Source organism: Falco punctatus, assembly GCF_963210335.1.
Source record: "Falco punctatus genome assembly, chromosome: 3".
Lineage (NCBI taxonomy): Eukaryota > Metazoa > Chordata > Aves > Falconiformes > Falconidae > Falco > Falco punctatus.
This window is the reverse complement of record NC_137582.1, coordinates 75,275,320-75,300,577: the sequence shown is the minus strand read 5'-3', so window position 1 is coordinate 75,300,577 and position 25,258 is coordinate 75,275,320. Positions and strand designations below refer to the sequence as shown.

Genomic DNA, 25,258 nt, shown 5'->3' with positions numbered 1-25,258 from the left:
GAATCACTGTGTTTTCTGTAGCCTGAAAATTACTTACTTCCCTCAGGATCTGTTTGGCATTTGCTGAAGGCCGTTATACAGCTTTTCTAGATTTCCTGAGATTTGATTTCCAGGCGTTTGATAGCATTTATTACCTGTTTGATGTGTGATGTTTTCTGGAGGGATAACTTTCTATATTTTGGCAAAGTGTGTAGCTGTCTATTCACACATAGCATAATATTTTTATATTAATTTATATTAGATAAGTAATTATCATTAAATGTTGATATTAGGAAATAGTTTTGTGAACAATGAGACAGAGTCTTTATTGTGATTCTGTGAGTTTTCTTCCTGTAATAAATTCATGATGTCTTATTGTTTACTCAGAAGGCTTTACAGAAAATGTTATAAGTAGAAGAGTCAATAAATATGTTGCTCTTCATTTCCTTTAATAAATCAAAAAGGGAACAACCAGTGCCATTGGCTGAAGCATATGATTTTTGACCAGCATGAAGAAAAGTGGTCCATTTAAATGGGGCTCACATACATCAAGTTCAGCAGCTAAGCATCCATCAGCTGAGGATAGGAAAAATATCTCTAATCTTTTGCTGTTCTCTTCAAAGATTATTTGACACCTAGTGATTTTCAGCAAATTAGTTGTTAGTTGTATAGGGTAAGGACATTCTTAGGGAGGACACAAAGACAGGTTCTTCTATAGATAGGACAGGTTCTTCCTTTGACAAAATAACATTAAACATATCTCTCAGGGAAAAACTAGTACCGCTTGACGTACTTCATAAAATTGCATTTGAAAGGCAGCGCTCCTGGAGTCTTGGCAGTTTTTATACTTGCTATTACCTTTAAAAGTTGTTCCACTATTTTTTCAGTCTGTGATTTCCTTATCAGTTTCACATCTTTGGCAAACCTGCTACTTGCACAGATGTGTAGTAACTACAGAGCTTAGCATATCAGAGATACAGATATTTTAGTAAAAGGACCACATGGCTTGCTAATATGTCAGTAGCTGTTAACTGGTGGAATAATGTGCTCCCCTTTAATCCCCCTTCGACTTTTTAGCTAATATTTTACCACTTCTTTTGTAAAACAGATATTTTGTATATTTTTTTGTGTATTCAATTGCTGCTCTTTCAGTGGCCCATATTCAGCTTATTAGTTGTTATTTATATGTCTTTGAGCACGTGATTTATGAATTTCCTAAAACCTTGTGGTCCCTAGCGTTTGTTTCCATTTCATTCTTGAGTTATTTCTTTGCCTTATATTATCTTTTTAGTGAAAAGCCATTTTGCCAACTGACACACACACATGCTCTGTTCTGCTAACACAAAGAATTAATTTTCTCATTTATGGATTTTTTTAATCCATCCCAACTATCAACTTACTTAAATTGGGCCATGATACAACAATTTAATAGAGCCAGGTTCTGCAGATCTTGTTCATTTCATTAAAGAGTTAAAGATTAACATTAAATCTATTTTGGGATATAAATGATAAGGATGTGAATGAAATGTATAATCTCATTCCTTTGTGTACAGTCCTCTCTAGTAATTTGGGAGATGGAACTGGTAAAGTAGAAAGGTTAATCCTGCACCTGCTTTCTTAGCTATTGTTCATTAATCAGATTCTCCTGGTGAGGCTTCTGTATAAAAATGGAGGGCTTCAAAGTGTGCTTTCTCTCTCCTTTTCCAAGTAATTATTACTGGGAGAGAAATCCTTTGAAGAGTTGTTGTTATTATTACTGTTATATTATTGTGGGCATCTTGTGAGCTTTTTGTTCTTAGTAACCTCACAATGATATGGTTTAGTAGATGCCTTCATCCTTCCATTGACTCAGAAACTGAAGAAGTGTATGTTTAGCAAATGTCTGGTCATCTTCTTTTGCTTCAGCTGAGACCATAAATAGCTGCTGATTGTTATCACTTCTCACCACTTCTGAAAATAAGTCCCTTGAAAGAACATAATACAACTGGAGCTGGTTTTGCTTTTATTTCACTTTGGGTTGTGTTTTCTTTTTAAACTCCTGCTAGTGTTTTTCTGTATAATTACACTGTTTAGTCCTTTGACATCCAGAGATGTTACTTTCAAGTGAAAAGCTGTGATAATAACTGCTTAGCTTATCAAAGAACTCCAAAGCAAAGTAGTTATTTCTTCATTTGATAGCATAAACCTTTCTGTGGCAGACAGCTTATTTTTCATTTTAGACCTTACATACATGGCTGAATATGTCAATTTCTATTGATAATGTCATCAATTCTCATAGTAATTTTCTTATGTTCTTTTCAATCTCCTTCTCTTTCCTGTATTCCCTCCAGTTTAAATGAAAGACTTAAATCATGTAAGCAGCATAAATCTGTCCCTGAAGAACTCTGCTCTGCTGAAAGCACCAGTCCTCTCTTCTCATGATCCTTGGCAATGTGCTTCTTCCCGTTCCCAGGAGGTCTCGCTCCACCTGGAGACTTCTGATCAAGAGGACTTAGCTACAGCCTTTTCATGGCTTCCCATGTTTCACTGTTCTTTTTTGTTCACTCTTACTACATGTTTCTTTCTTTTTCTTAGTAATAACACTTTTTTTCCCTAAGAGTTCTTTCTAAATAAAACAAACTCTGAACTATTTCTGCATAACATCAGTGTGTTACTGTACAACTTCCAGTTCTTCATAATTCATGATAATTCTCTTTGTCTTCAGGTTACTCTGCTCATGTCTTAGTCTCCTTGTTCAGCCCATCTTTTCCCACCCCATCCCTATGGCTTCATCAGCTGCTTAGCTACCCCTCCTCTGGGATTTTTCCATATATTATGGAAACAACAGATTTACTGTGAGAAACCGGATGTTCTTATGTTTCTCTTACTGAAGTTGGTTTTTTTTCTAAACCTACAGATGCTTGGAAACTAGATGCCTGAGTTTAAGTGTCCTCATTTAAATTAGACATGGCTTCTGCGGCGTGTCACTGTAATTTCCCCAATTCTTTTTGCCTTGTTATAAAAATACTTTTTTTCCAGTGGAAGAACTGGAAATTGCTCTTTTGAATTTCATCTATAGATTCTTTCTTGCTTTCTTCATAATTACATCTTTCTGTTGATGGTAATGAAGCACCATAATTAGGTTCAACAGTTTTGAGGCTCAGGCACAGGGAATGCTGTGCTGGGTGTTCTGACCAGTTTCATCTTTCCTGACAGGCACTCAGATTTAACAACCATGTGATCAAGATTTCACATACCGGAGCAGGCTCTCTCCTTGAATGTTTTCAGGTGATTCTTACTTGCACATTGATTTTTCTCACATTATTCTCTGTATCAGCCATTTGAAGCTTCATCTCTCTCTTTCTACCTCTCTCCTCTCTGCATCTTTTACCTTTCCAGCACACCTCTGTGACTGTGCAGCACCAACACATTTCACCCTGTGCAGACTCTCCCTCCTCCCTCTCATTCCTCTGGATCTTCCAGATGAGTAGCTTTCTTGGCAGATTCATGGATGTCAAATAATTTATTGTGGCTTTAAACTCAGAGATCAATTGCCTGATGTCTACCTTGGTACTATGTTGATTTTATTCATCTTTGGCATCCCTGCCTGCTGTGGAGTCAAAGGCTTTCTTATCCTGCATGCGAGAAGTGGTCACCTTAGAGATTTAAAACATATAAAATTTTTTTCAGTGCGGTGCAGCCATATTCTCTGCAATGGTCTGCTTATTTTCTTGGGAGGGGATTAGTAGGCTTGAGGGGTAGGAAGAAAGGGGGTCATGAGGTTGACTTTCCATGTCGCAGTTTTCAGGCAGCCATCTCACACTATTCCTTTGGCCACATGGATTCCTAACCTCCATGCACTGCCCTTCAGCTGTATAGTTCATCCTCTAGCCTTTTATTAAATCAGTGAAATCCTTGAAGAACTGTGTTGTTCTTTGTAATAGTCTAATGAACACATGGCTTAGCTGTTTGTTGCTTTAGTCACTTAATCTACCAATAATTATGAAAAGCCATGTTGGAAAATTGATGGTCCTTGTGTAATGAATAGTGAGTATATAGAGCATGCCATTTTATGCCAGCTTGGGATAGCTAATATTGAAAATTTATAGAAACACATACCGATAAAAGGCATTTGCATAAGACAACATGTCCATTTCATTGGAGTTTTCAAAAGGGGTTGGGTTTTTTTTAATGCATCTGGATGCCTTTTATCTACCTAAAGAGAAGTTTTCACTTTTTACATGATAAACAGCAGTGGAAATGTCCTCAAAAATTCATGCTGTGCCCCACAGGAGGCAAAGATCTGCTGTTTGCTGGGAACTATCTGATGTGATCTGCTTTCCTTTGTTCCCTGGGCATTGTTTTTTTGACTTGTTACCTGGAGCTGCAGAGCCCTGGATCATGCATTTTGTGGATTGTGGTCCAAGAGTCCCAAGGTCAGGAGGAGGATGTTGTCCAGCTGTCCTCCTGCTGTTGCCAACTCTCTGATGGAAACAGGATAAAATGCATAAACCCTCACTTCTAACATTCAGCCATGCCATTGATGGTATCTGCCTGTGCAATACTCTCTGCTCACCTGTGGAGTCCGGTGACTTTCCTCTGGCATCAGGAAACGTGTGACACACTGATTTCTTTCATAGCCTGAGACTCAACCCTCCCAGCCCCCCAAGTAGCCATGGGACCTCATCACACAGAACTTGAGAAACAAAAGACTTGTATATTCAGCCCGCTGTTTGCTCACACAGAGAGGCATGCGAAAGCCAGGAACATAGTAAATTGTTCAAAATGCTGATCTAGTGAAAGAGAGGGAAATTATTTTGCTGATTAAATATTCATGATGTGCTTGTATATTACAGCATTAAGCTTATAAATACATGGATGTATTGCTGGCTGGTAGGAGGCTTTATAAAGGAAACTATTATCTTCCTTTTGCCGTGATCTGACATCTCCATGCACATAGAGATCTAGACCAGCACAAGTTTGCAATGATGCCTATGGAAAAATTTCCTTTCATTAGTATTAAAATAATAAAGCACAACAATGTATTTTAATCTGTCTTTAAAACTGAAATACTCAGGTAATGAACTGTCCTGTAGGTTTACTTTATAAAGCTGTAAACATTTTATTAGAATACTTGGACTCTCAGAACAACCGGGGCAGTTGTAACTGACCTGGCATAGTACAAACTCTTATTTCTTCTTGGTATTTGTATAGGGTTTACGTATTCTTCCTTATCATGTGAGGTTGCCTTTTTGATTTCATTCCCTTTGTATCTCACACAGCTGCCTAACTCCTTGCAGGCACATACAGACTCTCGGCCCTCCCCCAGACATCTGTTCTGCTTCTCAGTACCAGGTGCCAGAGTTTGAGCTTGTTTTGAGGAGGGACAAAGACAAAACCCTTCAAAAGACTAGACAGCAGTGATATTCTTAACAGCATTTGTGGTGGAATTTAATTTTTAACTTCTGTTTTAATTTAAAAGAACCCAAAAGGCATTAGCTAAAAATAGAGATTATTTCAGGTTTCATCTGGGAAAGGTCAGGCTTGGGTGGGAGTTGGTTTGTTGTCTGGGAAAAGGCTTTCCTCAAAATTTTTTTTCCAAAGTGAGCATACTGCTGTAGCATTACAGCAGTAAAAGGCCATGGCAACAGTAAACCTGTACCTAGTCTGGGATTCCGTTTCCCATGTGGAAATATATTAGAAACATAGCTGTACCTTCATTACTAAATTTTCGTCCACAGAAGGTCTTAAATACCTTGCTTCTACTCGAAACACATCTGTTACATGAAATTTCCTAAGCATGCCCCAAGCAAACAGAGGTTTCCAGGTATCTCAGACAGCCAGTATTGCTCCCATAAAGTCCAGAATACCAAGATGTATTCTACCATTTATGTACCAAAGTGCTCCTGTTTGGTGTTTTGAGGTTGGGGGTTTTGTTTTGGTTTTTGACAGAGCTGAGCAGGAAACGCTTGCACTGTCAGAGCCAGAGCATTTCCCTCAGCAAGGAGCAGGTGAGCACCGTGGGACCATCCCCTTCCTTAGTCTGGGAACAACCACAGTGTCCTCCTCTGTTTCCCCCTCCGCACTTGTCGGAAGTTACTGCCATGGTCACCCACTTGCAGATTTTACTGTGAGTCTTGGTTTAGTCTTAAAGAAGCAGAATGCAGCCCAGTATCTTTTTCTGTCATTCCCTACCGACTGCCTAGGGGCATTTTCCTCTCACCCTCTTGCATGCATGATGCATCAGGGGCATGGCCAGGCTGCTTCTGTTTTCTACCTTCTCACCCAGGCACCTTGCTTCTCTTCTTTTTTTCTCCATCTCGGTACGTGATAGGTAATGTAATTCTAGGTAAGCCTAGAAATGTGGAATAAATGGGACTTATTTCAGTGGCTGTGGTCTGGGTGGTGGAGCATATGGTATGAAATACAGAGTCGATGCTGGGTTATCATCAGCCCTAGGCAGGAGCTGCTCTGTAGTAGTGACTTATGAATTTACTTTTAGGAAGGAGGATTTTAAGTTGTTCTTTCTCCCTCTTTCTTTTCACCTCTCCTCAAGCATGTCTGTCTCTTACGCTTGCAGTCACTAAAGGCACAGCAGCTCTCTGTGGTCCTAAGTACTTCTGCAGAGACCTGAGAGAAGGTTCTGCTTCTTCCAGTGTATTTCCCAGTGGCAAAACCAACCGGAGTGGCTCAGCCACTTGCGGGCTCAGGCTGAAGCGAGAAGCATCAGCCATCTGTCCCAGAGTGACTTTCTGGGATGGTCTTCAGATAATACACATAGGGCAAATGTGTAACAAGGGGAAATGACATTCAGCAGATTTAAGCCAGATAAAGTCGAGCACTTTGTCCCACACTAATAATCAATCTGTGAGACCAGAACTTTTGGAGGCCAGATGTATGTATTCAAGAAGGGATTAGGCAAATTCATTGAGGAATGGTCCTATTGAAAATGCTGGTCTGGATGCAGTCTCCCAAAAGACCCTGAACTGCTGGTTGCTGGCAGCTCAGCAAGTCTATCAGGGATGACTCCGTACATGTTTCTTGTGCTCTTTCTTTAAGCATTACTGTTGACTTCTTGCACACATAGCATGCTGAGCTAAGATGGGCTTTGCTTTGGTCTAGTATGTCACTGCTTAGTGGCTCTTAAGATGGAGCTTAATCAGTTGATGAAACAGTCTGCATAATATTACATCCAGCATTTTTAGGGGAATGATCTCGTAGGTCCCTCCAATAGTTTGGCCCCCTGCCTGAGCAGTCTCAGCAAAGGGGACGATAGCCTGCCACCCCAGTGAGACACCGCTGTACACTCTGAGCCCCCAGATGGTCGTCCCTGGGGGTGCTCATTAGCCAGAGACCAACCCAGCCAAATTTTTGGGAAACTCAAAGATGCAAAGCTAATAAGGTTGTCATTAATAAGAGATGGTTACCGAGGGGCGTGATGCTGTTTAAGGGTTTTATTCTCTATAAGATAGGTTTTAAAAGGTCAAAACCAAATAAGAGTCTCTTTTCTACTGTACGATTTGCCTGCCCTTGGTAATATTCCTTCCTGCCCCCATTTCTGTTTGTGCTGATATATGCCCTTGCATTAATAAACTCATAATGCATCTTGTTTACCCCTTCAAAGCTAGCCCTTGCAGCTTTCATTAGCATTTTAGGATATTTATGGCTTTGTAAATGACTGAAAATCTGAAATTCGTCATTACAAATTAAGAAAAATCTTCCTTCTACTTAGGGCTGAACCTCAGCTTTGGCCTTTGAGGGACCAAGCCACCTCTGGGCCTGCTAGACAAAACCAGAGTCAGACAGTGCCCAGATTTACAGCAGCAAGTGGCTCTTAGTTACTCAGATGTCTTTGATAATGTGTCATCTGCTGTTGCTGGCAGGCATCAGTGGTTAGGCTCAGAATTAATTTCTCTCTAGCTGGAGAGAAAACAAAAATATCTCTTCTGCAAGAGCAAAAAGAAGAGGAGGTAGTAACAGGGAGATAAATGAAAACAGTACCAGGCGCGTGTAAAAATGTGCGTGTGTGTGTGTATGTATATATCTCTCATACACACCACAAAGTTCGAACGGCACTTTCTCTCTGTTAGTGAAATACAGTGTTTTCTTCTCTCTTTGTTGTGCTGTGTACTTTCAGCTTCAAAATACAGGAACTTAAGAGAATTTTTAAGGTTTCAAAAGGGGTTTATCTTGTAATTGGTGAGGGACTAAAGAGTTGGTTGGGGAGGGATAGTAATCAAAGGAGCCTTTTCAGCTCTAAACTGTAGTCCAGAAAATCAAAGGGAGGAATGTTAATTGGTTTGTATAACATGATATTCTCAGTTCAGAGTAGCTTCAGCCACTCAATGGTACTTTTTCTTTTTTCCTCTCTCTCTCTTTTTAGGTTGATTAAGTGAATAGAAAAAAAAAAAAAAAAAAAGAAAAACGAAGCTGCTTTCAAGTATTGAAGATACAAGGCCAGGATGAACACGAAGGACACAAAAGTGACTGAAGGAGGTCTCAATGTCACGCTTACCATACGTCTTCTCATGCATGGCAAGGTGAAGCATTTACTGTCGCCACAGTAGTTGCCTGTGTATTGAGTGAGTGTGTGCAGTTACTATCAGAGCCTGACAGTGACATTGACAGAGGGTCTACTCCTCCTTCTCCATCTTGAGTCAAAAGCGTCATTGCCATGACTGAAAAATCACCCGCTGCCTTTCAAGGCACCATATTTAAGTTTGCACTGCAGCCGAAATTCATTGGAACAAGCCCTGCCTGTAACAAATCCATTTTGAGCAGATCTGGTGGCAAAAAATAAAAGAGTTCTTTCGTTGATAGTTAGCCAAATTAGGCAGAGCCTTGCGTAGGGCTGACCTGCATACGGCTCGCCTTTCCCATCATTTGCTGGATTTTGCAGGTCTTTTTGAAATACCAGAACATTGAATTGTGTGGAAAAATTGCCACAGAATTATTGTCTGTTTCTGTTGAATGCAGACAGAATATTCTTCGTTATTCTGATGTAGCATCTTATTAGATTGAACCCCCTGATATACCAAGCGTTTGTCCAAGTCCCCTGTGGGTTTGTCTTGGAAGGCTGACCGTCATCTCATTTCTGTCCAGTGCAGCACTTGAGCATGCAGATAAGTGTGAAATCTGTGCCATAGACAAAGTGCCAATTCAGTATTGTCAGACTTAACAGTCTGATCGCCATTTGTTTCACATTGCCAGATCGCAAAATAGGCTTTTAATTAAAAAACACATTTCATAGGTTTGTTTGTATTATTTGCATCAGGCAACACCAGGCATTTTTTAGGCTTAGTGAATAAATATTATATAAAAGGAGGTGGGTTTTGCTCTTTCTTAGCAAGGAACAAGGAATTTATGTATATATATATTATTCTGGAGATCAAATTTGTATATATAAATCTAAAAAGTATTTTTACTCCTAGTATGTAATTTAATAACTGGAAATACATTTACATTTTAAAATAGTGCATGCTTTCAACCTGTGTGGCATGAACACACATATGATATACCCAAAGCACAAATAGGAGACGGAGGTATTTCCCTCTGTATTTTACTTATGAAGCTGCTAAGAAGTATGAGGGGTTACACTTGTAAGTTTCCAAATTAAAAACTCAGAAATTCGTTTACGTTAGATCAAGTAATGTATTTTCTCAGAAATGATCTAATCATTTTGTTTGATTTTTTTTCCACCTGAAATACTCGGCTTCAGGCAGGCATCAGTTGTGTAAGAGCTGCATTTTAAGTAGGGATTTGTCAAACAAATTTAATAACAGTCTCTCTTACCAAACCCACCTAAAATCTGTACAAATGTCTGCACTCAAAATTAGGTCTTAGGGGTTGATTCTACCAGGTTCTGCTCCTAATCCAGAAAAGAATTTGAACATGTCCTTATCCTGGTGGGTATAAGTAGCCCTACTGGTTTCAGTCAAATTCCCCTGTGCTTAGGTGTGCTTTTTTTAACCACTGTCAGACATCTCTGCTTCTTTCAGAATCATGCCTTTAAAGCAAAAACCAAGTATCTTGTAATTTTCAGGACATTTAAGTTAAACTGTAGGCTAAGAATTGAAACAAACAAAAAAAAAATTTAAATCAGAAATGAAATTAGAAAAAGCTAATTTTCTGTGTTAAACATCAATGATTGTGTGTGCAACCACTTTTAACAATAATGGATGTTGTATCTCCAGTCTTCAATGCATATGTAGCCCCAAGGGTCTAAATTAAACCCATAAAAGCTGTAAAGTTAACATTTTAAATGGGGCTATACCATGCATCCTCAGTTAACAAGGCACGAAGGGTATACTGTTAACTCTACTATGCTCTAATCATGTAACCTATTGTGCCTAAGTATTGCAAAGAATACCTTAAATCATAATTTATTTTGGTGATAAAAGTCAGGCCCTTACGGTTTCTTTGATGTCATTTTTGTGATTTAGAAATTAGAATATAGAAGAATGAAGGATGTCTGAGTCAGTATGAACTCAGTGTGAGAAGGTCACTCTGAAAGCTGTATGTGCCTCTGAAGAAGAACATGTTTCTAGGCTCTTCCTTAAGATTTATTGTGGTAATGACATCAATGGAAATTGCTGATCTCTAATTAGTATTTCTAGACAAAACAATTAACTAAAGCAGAGCTTGGGCTATAAATAAGTGTCCATAACTTGAAAGAAAAGAGGGGAATTAAAAGGTTGTTTTAAAAAACAACAGTAGCAAACTGGATTCAGTTAGAACATTTTAAAGAGCATTTTGAAGTTATTTATTTCTTAGTGTGTTTCACGGAAATATGAGGGTCAATCCCTGCTAACCTTAACTCTATCTCTAAACCTTTATTACCAGCGTACCTTTGCGTAGGGAAGGTCTGTGTGCTTTGGGATGTTTGCATTCATTCTGATTGAAAGTCCATAACTTGTGCTACTGCGCTTAGTTATCTCGGCTGTAAATTCTGAAGACTTAGGAATTTTTTAGCCTGTACCTTTCATGTGATAGGGGCTTTAAGTCAAGGATGGACATATTAATGACATAATTAAGCTAAATTCTGTACCTAAAGACAGAAAAATCAGGATTTGTATGAATGGACAGACCTCTGCAAGAGGATAGGGGATAAAAAAGCATCTTTAACAACCACAAGCAAAAGAAGTAGCAAAAATAAAAGACAATATTAGTGTCTGGTGAAAGGGAAACAGATGGGAACAGTCCTGAGCTCCAGGAGAACCCTGGGCCAGTGCTTTCCCACAGGTAGGACACCTCTCATCAGTCTTTGCTTTATCTTGCTTTGGGGAAAGAAGCAGCTGTAGGTCCAGCTGAGCTCCTGCAGGGCTTGGTGCAGCCTCCTACTGAAGAGGCTGGGATGGCCACCTGGGGGACCAGCTCAGACACCCTTCCGCAGCGTAGCAAGATTTGGGAGCCACTGGCTGGCAATTGGGCAAGGCACAGCCTTGATTTTCTCAGGGCAGAAAATGGGAGGTTAAGGGAGGCCAGCAATTTTATCTGTGGAAGCAGCAAAAAGGCTTGTGCAGGCCCAGCAAAAAGCCAGCCACTATAAGGTATAAAAGGTTATTTACCTCAAGGTAAATGTTTCCAGGGCCTGGTATGAAAGGTGAGCCAGGACTTCAGAGTGTGTGATGGTGTAAGATGAAGGGCCCGATTTTCATCTTGTGCCGTGTTATGTCAGTAAAATGTTATGATAGCGTGACAGCCCTGAAGAGAAATGGGGAGCAACACAAAACATTTGTCATACATTCTTGTGATGAATTAGAGGGCAGGTGTTAGGGAGTACACTACAAGGGCAGTGCCCAGATGTTCGTCACATCCACAGAGAAGCAACAGTCTGTTTGCAGGAAATTATAAAAGCAAAATTGACTTGTTTTGCAGATGTATGAGTAGAGGAAGAGGCTGCCCAGGCATGCTGCACTGTCTGTCACTGGAGGTTTTTAAGGACAAGTTAGGCAAAAATGAGTACATCCCATAAAGCTGCCATGGCACTGCAGCCTCTGCTGCTCAGGACCTTTTTGACTGAGTTACCTGAATGCTGCTCTGGAGAGAGGAGGAACAGAAAAGCCTTTTGAAGCATGTGCAGGAGTTGGATACATAGAGTATATTAAATAATAGAGATGCATTTTCATCTTTTATTAATGAGAAAGATGCACCATATTAAGGAATAAAGCTGTTTCATGCATTTCAGTAGAGAAAAATAGGGAATATGGGCTGGGGCTGTTTACATTGCCCTACTTTTGATTTTTCATCTAAATCCTTCTGTTCCTTGAAGTAAAATGAAAAAAATCATTGTGTAGGGCAGAGACATGAATGGGTACAGATATTTTATTACCTTTGTCTTCCTTAAAAGTATAATTTCTGGGCAGGATTAGAATATTGCAGGGATTGCAAGATTTCTGCTTCCAGCAAAGGCAAAAGTGGCAGCATTTACCCAGATCAGATCAACATTTTTGAAGGGCTTAAGGAACACAAATTGAGTGTGTGTGTATTCCTGGGCAAACAGTCCCCAGCTGTCAGAGCCCTCTAAAGTAAGGCAGAGCTCAGGCTCCAAAATAAACGTGCCTTTCACGTTTTCTTCATTTTTAATGTTTGTCAAAATCAAACTTCTGTTGGCTCTCTGCATGGTGTGGGGTCTTTGATGGAGCTCAGTGTTTCTTTCTTATCATTCCTTGCTCACCTTTTGCTGAATCTTTCATTCCCATGACTTGTGGCTGGGTGGGGTTTTTTTGCTTACTGCCACATGTAATGAGGTCAGAAGATTGTGGAGAATTGTGGCCTTGCCCACAGGTATCTGCCAACATACCGTAGTACTTGACTTCTACAGTGCTCTTTTCTATTTTTGGTCAGTTCATGCCCAGAAGTAAATAACTCTTGAAAAGTGCCTACTTTGACTATACTAGATGATGATGACATGATTTTGGATGATTTGGATTTGTACACAGACAGCATTAACAGGCTGATTCAGACCCTAGAGACTCACCATTAATGGTTAATTTTAGATGTGGATGGTAAAGAGACTGTGCCGGTATAAAGATGTTAAATTTCAGGAAAGCAGCTTAATGGATATTTAAAAGCCGGGTCCATGAGGTGAAACAGGAGAATGTGTTCAAATGTGCCAGCATGGAAAGGGCAGCAGGGTCACATATCCACTTTGGTCTCCATCTCGTAATGGTGCCGCAGGAGTCTCTGCTTCCTCCCTCTGGTACAAACCTGCAGAGGCAAAAATGTATCATTTCCAAAGGCACTGTGTGAAGGTGTGCGTTGATGAAACCGTATCGGGTGCAATGAAGTCTGCAAGAAACCAACACAGTTCATATATTGAGTCTGAGAAATCTTTTAGAGAAAGGGTACAGGAGTTCAGAAATAGAAAACAAAATGGATTAATAAAGTCAGGTGGTTAGGAAGAACAAGGAAATAATTTACAGGTAGGGTGAAGGAGGGAAGGGAAAAGCAGCAGGGAAGTGGGACTCTTGCCAGATACCGAGAGGTGTAAATTGGAAAGTTGAGGCAATTAACTGGAGAAGGTAATTTAGAAGATACACATTCAGTGAGAGAAGGAAATCTGGAATGCATAAGAGGCTGAAAGTATCAGATGTGGCAGTGTCTAGAGAGCAGCACATTTGGGATATGCCGAGTTGGAGAGGAAAGCTATTGCAGCAAAAGTATATGCAATTTTGGGTGTATAGCATTGGTGCGTCGTGGAGCTAAGAGATGGTAATTCCCTCGCTGTTCTTCTGGCAAAACCACATCTGCAGTTCCATGCTCAGCAGCAGATGCCACTTGTTGAGTGATGCTGAAGACTGAGCAGAGGGGGAATTTGCACAAAAATAGCAACATTTTAGGAGGCTGAGGAGACTGTGTCTAGCTTTCTTCAGACATTTTCATAAACACCTGGAGAGAATAAATACAAGTGTAATGGAGTATCATTGTTTTGAATGATACAAGTGCTTGGGGCTGGAAATAATGGAGTAAAATATATTTTAAAAAATAAATCCTAATAAGGAAATCCCAAGTCAAATTCCTGGTATTGAGATTTTTATGAGGTTCTGGAAGTCTCCTAAGCAGACTTCAAATGTGTCTGGGGAAGAGCAGCACACATACTATGTAGACAATATTATCTACATTGATGGAGGAAAGAGATGATAACTAAGTGGAGCTTTTCCTTCCCTGATATCATTTGCTCAGTGATAGTCTCTCATTGTTTCAGCAGTAGTGAATTATAAAAATGTACCTGCTGTCAAATGTTCAGTTTTGGACAAAACCCTATGATTGTCTCAGGTTTTAGGCATTAAAACTCCATTATAATCTTAGATGCCCTGAGGAAATCTGCCTCCCAATGGTTTCAGCAGGATTAGTGGGTGCCTTGTGGTGCTGGAAGGACTAGTTACAGTGGATTTACATCCAGCATCAGTGGCGTCTTTCGGACACATTGGTGATCATTTTATGATGCTATATGTAGAATTTTTTACAAGAAAAAGAAAGAAAATTTAGACTTATTAAGGTGATTTCTCACATTTAACAGCTCAAATATAGACAGAATAAAATCATGGAGAAAATTGCTGGTTTCACCAGTATAGATAATATAGTTTTGCCATCAGGGATTTCTTTTAGTGGCCACTTTTTTGTGCCTGATTAATTGTCCCCTGAAAGACTGTAAAGGAATCACAGAAATAATTTTTCCCCATCTTGAAGGTAATTCCCTTCTTCTCCATTTTTTTTTTCTTTTATTTTTTACTTACTAAAATATGGAATACAAAGTAGCTTTAAGAATCAACTTGTCAGTAATTTAATCCAAACTATTAAATGCAAACCAAGCCAGTGATTGTTCTGTTCTTTCTAGTTTCCATGAACACTGTCAGGGTATTATGAGGATTGACTGTCCTGCCTATTGCTATAATAGATCTTGTTTTGTTTGTTTGCATTACTGTGGTACCTAAGAGCTCTAGTCATGGAACAAAACTATGCATTCAAATACACAACACAAGATGGATCTCCTCTTAGTGTGTTTGTAGTTACAGCTGAGAGTTTCTCGCTAGTCTAAAAAATCAACAGAAAGGACAAAGGTCTTTTGCCCCAATCCCTGGACACTGTATGTCCCCAGAGATAATCTGCATAGCTGAATTTTCCCACTTCTGTTAAACGGAATCTCCTTACTGCCCTACATCTGTAATGACCTGAGAATTGCAGAAGGCATACACCCTAGTCAGTGCTGCTGCTTCAGCATCACAGGCAGAGGAACAAGCAAAGGGACAGAACCTGGTTTGGGTTTGTTTTTTGGGGAGGAGGCTAGGAGGTTTGGTGTGAAATGGAATGTAAATGGGTTACCCATCTGCTATTAAAAAGCAAATGAGAAAGACCCATTGGAACAGCTGCCCCAAAAAGGGTACATGGACCTGTGGAAGATTCTTTACTGGCATCTCCATCAGAAATACCATAATTTGAAGGTTTCCTCATAAACTACCACATTTGTTAGCATGAGAGCTGTCTCAGTAAAGGCCTGGACTGCAATGCTTTACTAAATTAGGGCTGTGAGCATCAGACAGTGACTACTGAAGCATCACCTAGGAATGTGAGATCTCCTGTGTCAGTGAGGCTAATCCCACATAATCCCAGAACACAAATCAGACTCTCAGTTTATCAAAGGCAGCCATTTGTTCCCTGAGGTAGACACGTTACATCATGTTTTCCAAAACTGACTTTTCTTCCAGTCTTTGGCAAATGCTGATGCCCCATGTGCTCCCTGCAAACACATTGTTCAGAACATCTTGTCAAACATATTCCTGGGGTCTTCCATGCAAGGGTATTCATGAGTTTATACAGTACTGGCAAATCCATCCTCAGAACAAGGTGTAGAGAGAGAGCTGGGTTGTTATGCCTCTTTATGGATGGAAGAAAGACAGCAGGTGATGGCCTAGAAAACTTTATCAGTGTAGATGTTGTATATGTTGTTTTCTGTTGGCAGAACCCCTCCTTGTGTCATGGCAGGTGTGCTTCCCCACCACGGAAGGCTGTATTTCTTTCTTTCCTTTCAATGCTTTTCTAGCAGGCTTTTCTGTAGGGTCCAGTACTACTGCTTCTTTCTTATTCTTGTTTGTAGAAGGCTGGGAATGTATGCAATCAAAACATTGGCTGAATGAATTGCAGGCTTTAGGATGTGGCCTATGCTTTGTCAGACGCTTTGGGGTGAAAGTATATATTCTTATTTTATTTATTACACATTTTACTTCTAGATGTGGCTTTCTCTCGGGACTCCTGTGAGGTTAGTGTTCCATTCACCCTATAGCACTGGTAGTAGAAGCTGTATGCCCCACAGTAATAGAGCAAGGCCTGTGCTTTTCTGTGGTCCTGGAATAGCAACCTGTTTTGTTTTGATTTCCTGGGAGACAGTAATTATTAATGTAGTCTCACACTTAGAAAAATGATGGAATTTCACTCATTATGTTTACAGATCAAAGGTTAATCTTTAAACCAAGGTTTGTTACTGTTTTTTAAGCTTCTTGTTTTCTTAACATGACTAATTTCTTTCTGTTGTTATTCAAAAGGCACACCAGGTTGGTGATTAGGAAATAGCTTTCTCCTACAGCCTGTTTTACATCTCTGTTTAGTCATTTGCACCATCAAGAGCCCTGTGAAAGCCTTGGCTCCCATACTTCTCTGCTGCCACCTTTTGCTCTGCTGGTGCTGCCCTGCTCTCACCACAGGTGATGCAAAAACTGCAGAAATAGCTTTCTGCTCTTTGATGGGCCCACTGCTCCCCAAGTGTTTGTTAAGAGCAAAACTCATCCTATTCATGTAAATAAGATGTGCAAATAATATTACATGCTGCATTTCAGCATGAAAGAAAGCATTCCCTGTTTTTACCATTGCTTTTCCTCAAGGTCTCTGTGATGAATTGGGTTGTTGGCTAGAAAAATACTTTATTGATACTGAGCAGTCTTCCGGTCTTGGAGAGGTTCAGCTCTTGTCATTTTATCTATTTTAATAGAAATGGCATACTAAAGAAAATCATAGTCATAAATCAACTCAACACCCCACCCCACCCCTGGCTTGAGAATTATTTTTGGGCTATCTGAAATCGGCACGTATATTTCAAATTCTCCTGGACATTTCCAAAGTGCTGCTGTTGGAGCCCAAGTGTGAGAGAGATACTGTCACCTGGAGATGCGCCCTTTGGAAGGCATTACCTGGGTTGGTACTCAGCATAATCTGAAAGTCAGGCCCTGTTGATGAGTTTCAGGTTAGGCACCCCAAACTGCTGTCATTTCTTGAAGGAAAGTCGGTATCTATCCATTTAGTGCCTGTATGTATAACACTGACTTCACACACAAATATATAAATTTGTGTGTGATGCGTACGTGTCAGTGGATGTAGGCACATGGACACTTGCAGCTTTTTGGAGGCATCCTATTCAACCAGCATGGTTGCTGTGGCGTATCTGCTTCTAACAGGTGGGTGTTCATATGTTGAGACCAAGGAGCCTGGGTAGTACTTTCAGCTCTGACTGGGTTGCCTTAGACTCATCTTTCTTCATCTGAGCTTTAGTTCCCCCATTTGTAACCTCTTTTTTTTTGTTCACTGTTTTTCGATCAGCTGTTGAAATTTGATCATATGAAACCAAGTAATTGTTATCATATAACTTATTTTCCTCACTGTGTTTACATGCAGATGGTTAGTCAATAAATCAATCAAACTGTTCATGAATACTTACCTTTAGCTTACACTGCTGAGCACTGTAAAACAGCAAATAGTTCAAGAGTTATTAGTATATTCTAGCAGGCACTGATTTGCTAGGACAGCTAAATCAAAATCCTGTCTGACCTATGCTGAGGCTGAATTTGACAACAGCTGTAGGATTCCTCTCACCAAACTTCAGGTTTGTTAGTATCAGTCTAGGCTTCTTCTACTGCAGGTGGAGAAAGACAAAACCCTTGGGGGTATACTTCTTCGCTCCTCTTTTAGGAACAAAACATCGTCCATTACCCCTCTCCTTGGACTACAGAGGAGGCTGTGTGCCTGGCTTACGCTAGACTCCTAACTTTTAATGAACTGATGTAGGTGACAGGCATCCCATCCCTTCAGTCTTATGCAGTTAACTACAGCACAGTTCGGTGTCTGGCAGATTTGGAAACATTTTCCAAAGAAAATAGAGCCCTCAAAGTAACTTTGGCTAGAAATACCAGTAACATAAGTGTCATAAAAATTATGTTATGTATCTCATTAAGCACTAAACGTAATTGAGGGTGATCGAAGAATCTATATGAAGCAAACATTGGACTGTATGAAGAACATTAAAGGTTTGATGAAGTAGCATGAGTAGTTTGGAGAACGAGGTGTAAAGAATCTTCTGATTTAATCTGTGGCTGAAGTAGGTTTCTCATCATAATTAAAGACATGATCTGTTTTCACCAGTATTTATGGGAGCTTTCTAGTAACAACTAAGGCCTCAGAAAAGTCTAAAGGGACCCATTTAGAACCATTCTAGATTTTCATATTTTTTGTAGTAATTTGTATGGTAAGTTAATGTTTCTCTCTTCCCCTCTGCCCTTCCTTCACATTTCCAAGCAGAATCCCAGCTCCCAGTGCAGGGGAAGAGGTGGCATTCGCTTGAATGTTTTGAAACTGCCTCCTTACAGAATAAGCTTTAAATCCACCCATTGAGGAGGGGAAGGTTTGAAGTACTCCACAGGATTACGGTGACATTTGCTAGCATGTTCCAAGGAATTGGTCACCAGTCTCACTGAAATACTTTTCCTTAGTGGGATTCACACTGTTCATTCCTCAGTTCTTTGGCAGGTGCTCTTTGGTGATAACAAGGTGATGATCAGTCAGGTAGAATTCCTGTCCCCACTGAAATCAATAGCAAAACTCCCTCAGAGTTCTGTGGAACAAGCAGCTTGAGAGCTGCAGCATTTTATGCCCTACTCTGCTTGTTTAAATATTCCCAATTTCCTTGTTTGAAATGGACCATCTTTTTCACTAGGGCTACAAACAGTACATTGCTTTTCTGTTTCCAAAGCAAAAGTATCTTTTCATATTTCCAAAGAAGATATCTTTGTACTTATTAGCCATTATCCACACATTTCTGAAAGAACAGCATCTGTCATGAAGACCCAGGATGATCAAATGATGATCAAATGGATTGGGACAGTTTTCATACTAAGTGCATACTTGCAGAGCCTTGCAGGTTTGAGACCAGGCCTACAGCTTCTAATGAAACTTCAGATATACAAAAATGGAAATTATGCCACAAACTGAAATATGATTGCTTACCCATAGCAACGGAAATACAGTATGCTCACCCATAGAAAAAGGTCCTTCTACCTCCTTAGTGTCTGTTTTACAAAAGAAATTATTTCTGAAAGCTGTGACTGAGAAGAATGGAAAAAGTTTTCAAGGTAAAACTTCTGAATGTGCTGAGTGGGCAGATAGGAACTGTGAGACATGAGGAGTCTCCAAGGCTTATCATCATGGAGAGTCTTGCTCTCCATGGCATTTGATGTTGCCGCTTGCTTTCTTTATCGTACACCACAATAAGATTCCCCCCCCCCAAGTCTTCTCTTCCTAAGAACAAACAAATGCAGTTCTCTCAGCCTCTCCTCATGTGTCCTGTGCTCCAGCCCCCTAACTGTCTTGGTGGCCCTGCACTGGATTCACTTCCATGTGTCCTTTTGTGTGTCTTGTACTAGGAGCCCAAAACAGGGCACAATCCTTCAGTCATGGTCTCACAGACACAAGGAGAAAGCAAGAATCATTTGCCCCAGCCTGCTGGCTATGCTCTTGCTAATACCACCCAGCATCTGTTTGACCAGAAATGTACTCACGGTGCATGCATGTACTCATATTGGAGTTGTGCAGTGGGACCCTCAGGACTTTTTCTGCAAAGCCAGCTTGCATGTAGGAAATTTTTGCCCAGCTTGTCCTGTTGCATGGACTTGTTCCATCCCAGACATGGAACTTTTCATTTGAATTTGTTCTGCTCCCTAAGGTTTCACTCAGCCCTTTTCTCCAACCTGGCTAAGTCACTCCAAATAGCAGCCTTGTCCAGCAGTGTATTGACTGTTCTCCCCTGTCTGGCATTATGTGCAGGCTTGCAGAGAGCGCAAAGGAACCACATGCCAAAGTTCTTCATTGAGATACATGTTCTTCTCCCTGAAAAGTCTTTACATCTTGTGAGAAGGATGTGAAGAGTTGCAAGCACAAACAGCTTCATATTATGAGCTTATAAATAACTGGTGAAAAATAGCTTTCTCAAGGTCACTGCAGGTAGTTCTCTACTGCAGAGTGAAGTTAGTACCACTTTATCATGGGTCTCTCACTGGATAGAGAAATGCAGGACAATTTCTTAAGTCTTATTCTTTGGACTTTTTCAGGACGGGTCAGACTTAAGTATATAGATGGGAGGAAGTGGAGGGAGTGGACTGTACATCATATGTGTGGGACAGATCAGCCACGTGAGACAGTCTTTAACCATTGAAGTAGACTTCATGATCCGAGTATAGGAGAGGAAAGTTTTTTCTTTTTTTCCTTTAGCTGGTCTCCTCTCCATCAGATGATTTCCAGTCTGATGTCACACCTGGATGATTTCTGTAATGCGTTCAGATTATTCATTTTAGAGTTATCTTCATTTTTGCTACCTGTTCATTTTATTCACCAAGCTTTTAACCCTTGGGATGTTGCCAGAACTGCTGTATTGTTCCCCTATTGTATGTTCACAGTCACATTTCGAAGTGTTTTCTGTCCCTTCATGGAAGATTGTAGAAACTAAATAGCAATTCCCAAATCCCTAAAAAGTGATTAGCAGTTATTGTTCTGTAAGTGCTTAATAGGGAGATTAAGACAGGCCACCAGGTGTTTACACAATAACACTCGGTAGCATGCAAATTCAGCTCTAGCTATTACATGGTGTAAAGAGGGTAAATGCCTTCCCTCAGAGAGATCAGCAATTATTTTGGTGCTTGTATTATATCCCATTTTCTCTAGTAGGTTGTGCAGTTCTATTATTTTTGAACTTTTCGTTGCCTGATACGGGGTTTATCTGTGTTTATAGTAGCAGGATTGATCTGTAACCACAAAATCAGTTTCTGTTAAAGGTAGTTTTCTTGCATGATCAGTAAGCTGCAAAGCCACATTTTTAGTCTGCCTCTCTGTATCTAACACAGTATATTTATATACAGCAGCAATGGAAGAGGGCTCTGCTTCACACTGCAGGTTTGAAATAAGTGATAGTGAAATAGCTTAGGAGCAGAGCAAATTATTTTCTGTAGTGAATCATATCATTCACTGTCTCTTTTTTTCTGTTTCAGGAGGTTGGAAGCATTATCGGAAAGGTCAGGAAATTACTTTCTCTATTTTCATGTCAAAATATTGTGTATCAGTTGACTTCATCGGCCCAGGCTAACTTTTTTTCTGTTTCTTTAACAGAAAGGTGAGACAGTTAAGAAGATGAGGGAGGAGGTAAGACAAGCCTTGATGTCTTCTTCACTTGCTTTTCTTTCCAGTTCAGAGAACGGGGAAATTCAGCGTGTGCAAACCGACACTGCCATCAAGTGGGCAGTTAATTTAACATCACCATTCTTTGCAAATTGTATATAAGCGTGCTGGCCTGAATTAAACATTGTTGTTAATGTAACCTCCTTATCGCCACAGCAGTATGGAGTCTTCCATTCCCGTGGCAATCGGCCTGCTGCTGTCTTATCTCAGGAACAGCTTAGCCAGCATGATTCTTTGCATTAAAACCACTGTATCTTTATTTAGCATACCAACATCTGTCCTGCATGTGGCTTGGCCTCTGACAGTGTTTCCAAAATCTGAAACCAAGTATTAGAATGATGCTACGTAAAGTTTGAGGGCAGACACAAGCTCTAGCAGAGCTGGAGCCAGGCTTGATAACGCAAAGTATCCCTCTGCTATGTCTTGGCAAAACCTTAACTTTTCATCATTTTGCTGCTGTGGGTAGGATGTGGTCAGGGTAGACCTGCACGCCTGCTATTCGCATCCTTTGAAAAGGCTGCAAACACAAAATAGCTAACTAAAACAAGGTAGTGCGTAAACCTCAGTTTCCCCAGTGTCCACAGGCTTCTTTCCCTGCTGCAGAGCAAGCGGCACTGTCTTCAGAGGATTGTGCTCAGGCAAGGCAGACGCACACTTGTCCAGCAAGGCAGCACATCTTACCATGTAATTTTCCTTCTTTGAAGCCAGTGCTAAAAGCAAAAGTCAAAAGACAAATCCTACTCTTTATAACTTTAGGAGTGCAGACTGTATAGAGGATGGCTCAAGAAAGATCAGTTTGGTTCTGGTAAATCTGCAGAACATCACTATGTCAGCTGCTTTGTTGTTTTATACGCTGATAGAAGGTCTGTGGCAGAGAAATCTCAAAGTATTTGTAGTAAAGAAAATTGTTGAGATCCACCTTTAAATATACACAATAGGGAGTTCATTGTCAGGCTGAGTTCAGAGCACCTTTTTTGTTAAGAGCTTTCACCCATGTTTTCACACATAAGTACATTTGCTAAGACTTTAAAAAGAATACAAGGAAAAAAAATGTTTCCAATATACTAGGTAATCCTGCCAGTTGATTAAACACTTTTTAGTTTAATTATTAAGTATGACTATGGGGAGATATCTTTGGAGATAAACTGCATGCACAAAAGGGAAACCATCATTGTAGAATGCTCCTGACTTCTGAGTTAAACATCTTAGAGAAGAGTTATGAGCCCTGATTAGTTTTTTTCAAGATACGCATCAAATGTTCTTCTTGTAGTCCTGAAAACCTACTGTCATGTACATGTGGCCACAAGAGGCTTTAGTTGTTTGGTTGTTTTTTTAAAATAAAGAAATTATATGCATCTTTATATCAACACAGAACTAAGAGGCTGTGTCTCCACATGATAACTTGGTCCTCCTTTAAATGACTGCCTTCTTCAGTACTTCTTTAAAAGCAAAATGCAACTTTATTTTTACTTCCCTGACAGATGTGGGAAGTTGCATGCCATCTTTATGGAATGAAATGCAACTCTGTCTTGCTCTGTACTGGGGAAATACGGTATCTCACTGTTGAGCAGCAGTATGCACATGAATAAGGGCTCAGGCACACAACACATGGGTTGGTTCATGGTAACCCTGAAGGCAAAGGGCCAAATTAACCCTGATTATCTCACATTTTCTACAAGCCCAGATCCTCAAGAAGGTCAGTGCTTGTGAGTGAGTTGAGGCTTCAGTGGCTTGTTAGGCTGCCCTAACACATTTCCATGCTTGAAACCTCAGGGAAAGTGTAGGGTGGGTCTTACCTGAACTGGATTTGATCATTATCTGCACTAAGATCCTCTTAAATATATTTACATCTAGTTGAGGTGTTTTCTTCATGCTGCCGTAGTGGCATGAAGGGGACTAAGTATCCCTGAGAACCAGCCTGGCTTGTCTCCAAGTCTTACAGTTTTCTAACTCCTTCCAGCGGGCTCCCTGCCTTAAGGAGATAACACCGTTACTGCTGCTTGTCCTACCGCTACCCCTTTAAAGGGTCGTTCAGTGCATATTAATTGACTGCCTTCACATGAGACACGTCTATAAGGAAGCTTCTCCACAGTGCAACGCAATGCCCCAGCTAGACAGATCGAGCACCGCCTTTGGGTATCCAAACCAGAGAGGTGCCTCTTTCCTAGGAGATGTCAGGGCTCCCTGGAGACAACAACATTGTCTGAAATTTTGCAGCTCTGGTCCTACTTACAGTTAACCCTGCAAGAGGGAAGGGAGAAGACCTGATTATGCAATTATTTGCAGCTTTGAATTACAGAGATGGTGTTTGCATACTGCGAAGGTGGCTGTATAAGTATTTATTCAGACAGAATCCAGCTTCCCGCAGTTTGATGGATTTTTGGAGTGTGATCAGTTTATACTGAAATTATATGATGTTGGGGGTGCGATTGTTGGGGAGGGAATTAGATGCCTCAAGATACTCCTTCCCAAACTATATACCTAATCCTACTTAGTTTGCTCCCTGGGAGATATAAATTTGTAAAATATGTGTTCTTTTTTGACAGAGTGGTGCTCGAATCAATATTTCAGAAGGCTCATGTCCAGAGAGAATTGTGACAATAACAGGCCCAACAGATGCAATTTTTAAAGCTTTTTCTATGATTGCACTAAAATTTGAAGAGGTAAGCGAATAAAATACGGTTTTTTCTTTCTTCAAGTTGAAATAAAAACACTGTTTGAATTTTCTCATGTTTGCTTTAATGTTAAATATGATTTGTTTAATGTTCTATTTAATAGCAGTGAAAGTGCTTGTATTTTTATAAATGCTTTTGGCAGTAACACTGAAGAAAAATAATGGGTCAATTTACAAGCTGTTTGATCATTTCTTTTGCTTTTTGGAGGCTTCGGGGAAAAGCAATTGCTTTTAGTAATGTGCACTAATGGTAGGAAAAATGTCTTGGAAAATTTCTGGTCCCAAAGTGGGTTTGATTTGAAACAAGTAATTGCCTAACTTTTAGCTTTGTTTTTCTATGATTCCATTTGGTATTGTTGTAAATTTTATGTATGTCAAAATGAATATATAACTTATTTAACTAGAAAATTTTTATTTTGAAAACAAACTATATGATTACCAATTACCATATTTAAAGCTTGGCTTTTAAAATTAATTAAAATAAAAACACTAAGAGTAAGTGAGGCAAGAGCTCGATTTACTGTAGAATAAGCGTTCTGTGCAGATATGTTCCTAAAGCGCTGGGATCTCCCCAAGTTTCATGGACCAACTACTATTAGATATGGTCAGCACTTCAATGGGAAACCTCACAGATAATTCAGCACACTACAGAACATGAACCTTGGTCACTCAGGACAGGATTTAACTCTCTCTACTTTTGAAAATCACACTTCTAATCCAGACATCTCTTGTGTTATCTCTGGAGAGACAGAGGCAAATTGACCACCAACACAGAGAAGGTGATTCAGCTTCTCCTAAAGGGAGAGCCTTCAGACAGGTAGACTGAATCACCTGAAGCAGGAGAAAGGGGCTGTCTCTCTCCATCAGTGGTTGAACTAGAGGGGTGTTATCAGGCTAACAAATCCCTACCATTGCTGGAAATGCCTCACCTCCTACTAGTGTAGTGTTTTGCACACAGCTGTGCTGTGCCTGGCAGGTGTCCCTAGCTCCTGCTCAGGTGTTCTCAGTGAGAGCCTCTTTGGTTTGGACAGACGTTCCTGGCAGCCCCTAGACAAATGACCCTTTTTTTTTATACTGCAGATGTTAATCCCATTTATATTTCTCCAATCCTTCATGGATTTTCAGATCTTCCTGTTT

The 25,258-nt window shown here is 40.1% G+C and overlaps 1 protein-coding gene across 20 annotated transcripts in view; it reads left to right on the top strand.

The window, feature by feature from the left end:
* The window catches only part of LOC308060006 (poly(rC)-binding protein 3-like), a 528,829-nt gene that overhangs the window by 459,324 nt on the left and 44,247 nt on the right, over nt 1–25,258 (top strand). For 18 of the 20 annotated variants that reach the window (XM_080378167.1, XM_080378169.1, XM_080378161.1 and 15 more), the window contains 4 exons: nt 8,342–8,498; nt 21,261–21,284; nt 21,379–21,411; nt 23,994–24,110. In XM_080378167.1, the coding sequence (XP_080234293.1) occupies nt 8,421–8,498; nt 21,261–21,284; nt 21,379–21,411; nt 23,994–24,110 (252 nt within the window). In that variant the 5' untranslated portion in view covers nt 8,342–8,420. Of the gene's footprint in view, nt 1–3,174; nt 3,247–8,341; nt 8,499–21,260; nt 21,285–21,378; nt 21,412–23,993; nt 24,111–25,258 lie in introns of all 20 variants that reach the window. The other 2 variants (XM_080378171.1, XM_080378157.1) reach the window with 1 other exon arrangement.